General features: G+C 39.5%; 1 protein-coding gene across 1 annotated transcript in view; it reads right to left on the reverse strand.

The window, feature by feature from the left end:
• Positions 1-442: 442 nt before the first annotated feature.
• The window catches only part of LOC106953742 (melanocortin-2 receptor accessory protein 2A), a 7,269-nt gene continuing 5,056 nt past the window's right edge, over positions 443-2,655 (reverse strand). The window contains exon 3 of the mRNA XM_015042715.1: positions 443-1,598. Coding sequence (XP_014898201.1) covers positions 1,127-1,598 — 472 coding nt within the window. The 3' untranslated portion in view covers positions 443-1,126. The remainder of the gene's footprint in view (positions 1,599-2,655) is intronic.

Consider the following 2,655-nt stretch of genomic DNA (forward strand, 5'->3'; position numbering starts at 1 on the left):
TGGACAATACTCACCTCCTTAATCGATTCTGCAAACCCCCGCCATCTGGACGACAGATCTCTCTGCCTGTTTTCAGCAACGCTCAGCACACAGCCGGAGCTGCCATGAAGCGGTTCAGAACATGTTCATGTGTTAGAGCGATCCTCTTAAACTCTGCAGTCTCCTCATCCCAACTAGCACAGCGATGCTGTTATTACACTGACACCTACAGTTAATTTGGCTGTTGTTATTGTGATATTATTTAGTTGGTTGATTAGTTTGCTTAGGGGTAGAAAAGGGAATGAAAAAAAGACAGGAGAATAAAGACCACAGAAATGAGTCGACAGAAGTCTCACCCTCCAAACTGAAGTGTAACTGTCTTCATAAAATGATTAGTGGATTTGTCATCAGCAGTTATGAATTTCACTTTTTGTTGTTAAATAAGGCTGCACCACACAAACTCTGAAGGCGACTTCAAACTGTCTTTAATCTCTATGCAGTATTTCTTGTTTATATGTGAGGTTTACATATATCCAACAAAAAAAAAAATTGTGATTTTCATTCAGTGCTACAAAGCATACAGTTGGTACATTTCAGCTTTTTAATGGTATTTCACTATAGAACAACGTCCTCTGAATTTATTTTGCTTTCTCTTTTTTTTTCTAAACCACCAGCTTGCCTCTCTGACTCTCATCCAGAGACAGACCCATTGCTCACAATCTTACAGTATAACAAAAACAACAAGAATAGCATAATAATTTCCCCAACACATCCTTCCCCAGTGACCCCCACTTGTCTTTCATTATTCTCTTTTTCTGTGCAGAGTCTGGATGCAGCCCAGCTGTATCCAATTCAGGCTCACAGTACTTGAAATAACAGGTATCATTTCCAAGGCAATCTCTTCTTCTGGAGGGAAACTCATCTTGTTACTCTGAGTTTGCTATTGCAGGCTATGCCTTCCAACCTCTTGGCTTTTTTTTTTCTTTGTTTTTTTTTTTTTTTTTTTTTTTTAGAAAACACTAAAAAGTAATTTGAAGGCTTTTACAGAAAGACGGGAGCGGGAGGTGCATATATTTCCCTCCGCCCATCTCAAAATGCTTCTGAATGTAAACCAATTTATGTTACAAGACCACTGTAGCGGTCCGCCTTAGTGGGTGTCACAGTGACCGTTGCGAGCTTGAGACTGACTCTCCAGGATGACGGACGGCTCGTACAGCAGATCGTCCTCTCCCAGTGTGGAGCCATGATCCAAGTTCACAAAGTTTGGGATGCTGAAGTGAGACAGGAAAGCACACTCTCTGTCTCTGTCTGACTTACTTTTCTCAGTGAGTCCACTCAGAGGTTGGTGCTGGCCCCCGCTTTCCTCAACGTCCTCGTCCATATCATCTATCTCAGCAGAGCGCTGCAGTCTTCCGGCTTTGTCTCGTGCAGACCTCCTTTTGTCTTCCGGTTTCTGTTTCTTGTGGGCCTGATCTTCCTCGCTGATGTAGAAATTAAAGTACGAACGGGAGCCTTCCAACAGCGGGCGGGAGAAAGCTTTGTCATTATCGTCCTGGTGGCCATTGATGTCGACCAGACAGCCCTCTGATCGGTGCCGCTTCTCCCCTGAGTCTGGGTTCCTGTTTGAACAATCAAAGAGAAATTGCGAGTGATGTTGCACAGAAGAACAGCTTTAATAACTTGAGATTCTTTAAATGCCATCAAATATCTTTCACTTGTCTTGCTGTGTCTTGTCTGCTTTATAAGGATGATTTTGTCAAATTTCTGGTATAGTTTTTATGAGGATATGACAGAAGTAGGGAAGTGGTTTTGTTTTCTTTGTAGCTGAGTAAAAACCTCTCAACTCGATATTGGATTAGTGTGATCTCATTTTAATTTGTGTTGGGTAACAGATTTCTCAGTAATCTTCATTGCTTGACATAAAGCTCCAATCGTCTTTACAGAGGAAGAGATAAAGTCATTCTGCTTTCCACACTTTGCCATTATTCCATGCTGTCTAGAGGAACGCTGTTTTCTATTATTACATTTTTCAGATAGCAAAAAAAAAAAAAAAAAAAAAAGAAAGAAAATCCCATTAATGTCTTTGTCTTTAGCAAAATCACCAGTGGCACAGCTGTGGCAAGTTCAACCAATTCCTTGAAAATAAATGCAAGTGGAGCATTTATTGATCAGACATTCTAGGAACTTCTACGCTATATCAGTGACTTTCTTTTTCCTCTGGGGGATCCTGTGAAATCGACATAACGGAAGTGAATTTATTTTAGCCACTAAGCTGGATTGGGGATCCTGATTTGTTTACAAACTCCACCAGGGATGGTTCACACATAAATGTTGCCATGGGCAAATCCTTCCTTCTGCACCCCTCAACTCCTACATTTTACACATATAACCAAAGCACACACCCCCGCAGTTATAAATACTAGGAAAAAAAAGAAATCAGTCATACAACTTATACTAATTAGCATAATACTCACTAATATAGATCTGTTTGGTGCTCATTCTGCTCTTCACAGAGAGGATAATTTTAGAGATGCTCTGAATAATTCTTGTGCTGCATTGTTAGAATTAACCTAATCTAGTCCTACTGCTAAAAAAAAAAAAAAAAAAAAAAAAAAAAAAAAAAAAAAGTTTTTTTTTTTTTTTTTTCAAAAAAAAAAAAAAATTTTTTGACACCAG

This window comes from Poecilia latipinna, unplaced genomic scaffold (assembly GCF_001443285.1).
Source record: "Poecilia latipinna isolate Pla-1442-1.1 unplaced genomic scaffold, P_latipinna-1.0 Scaffold599, whole genome shotgun sequence".
NCBI lineage: Eukaryota > Metazoa > Chordata > Actinopteri > Cyprinodontiformes > Poeciliidae > Poecilia > Poecilia latipinna.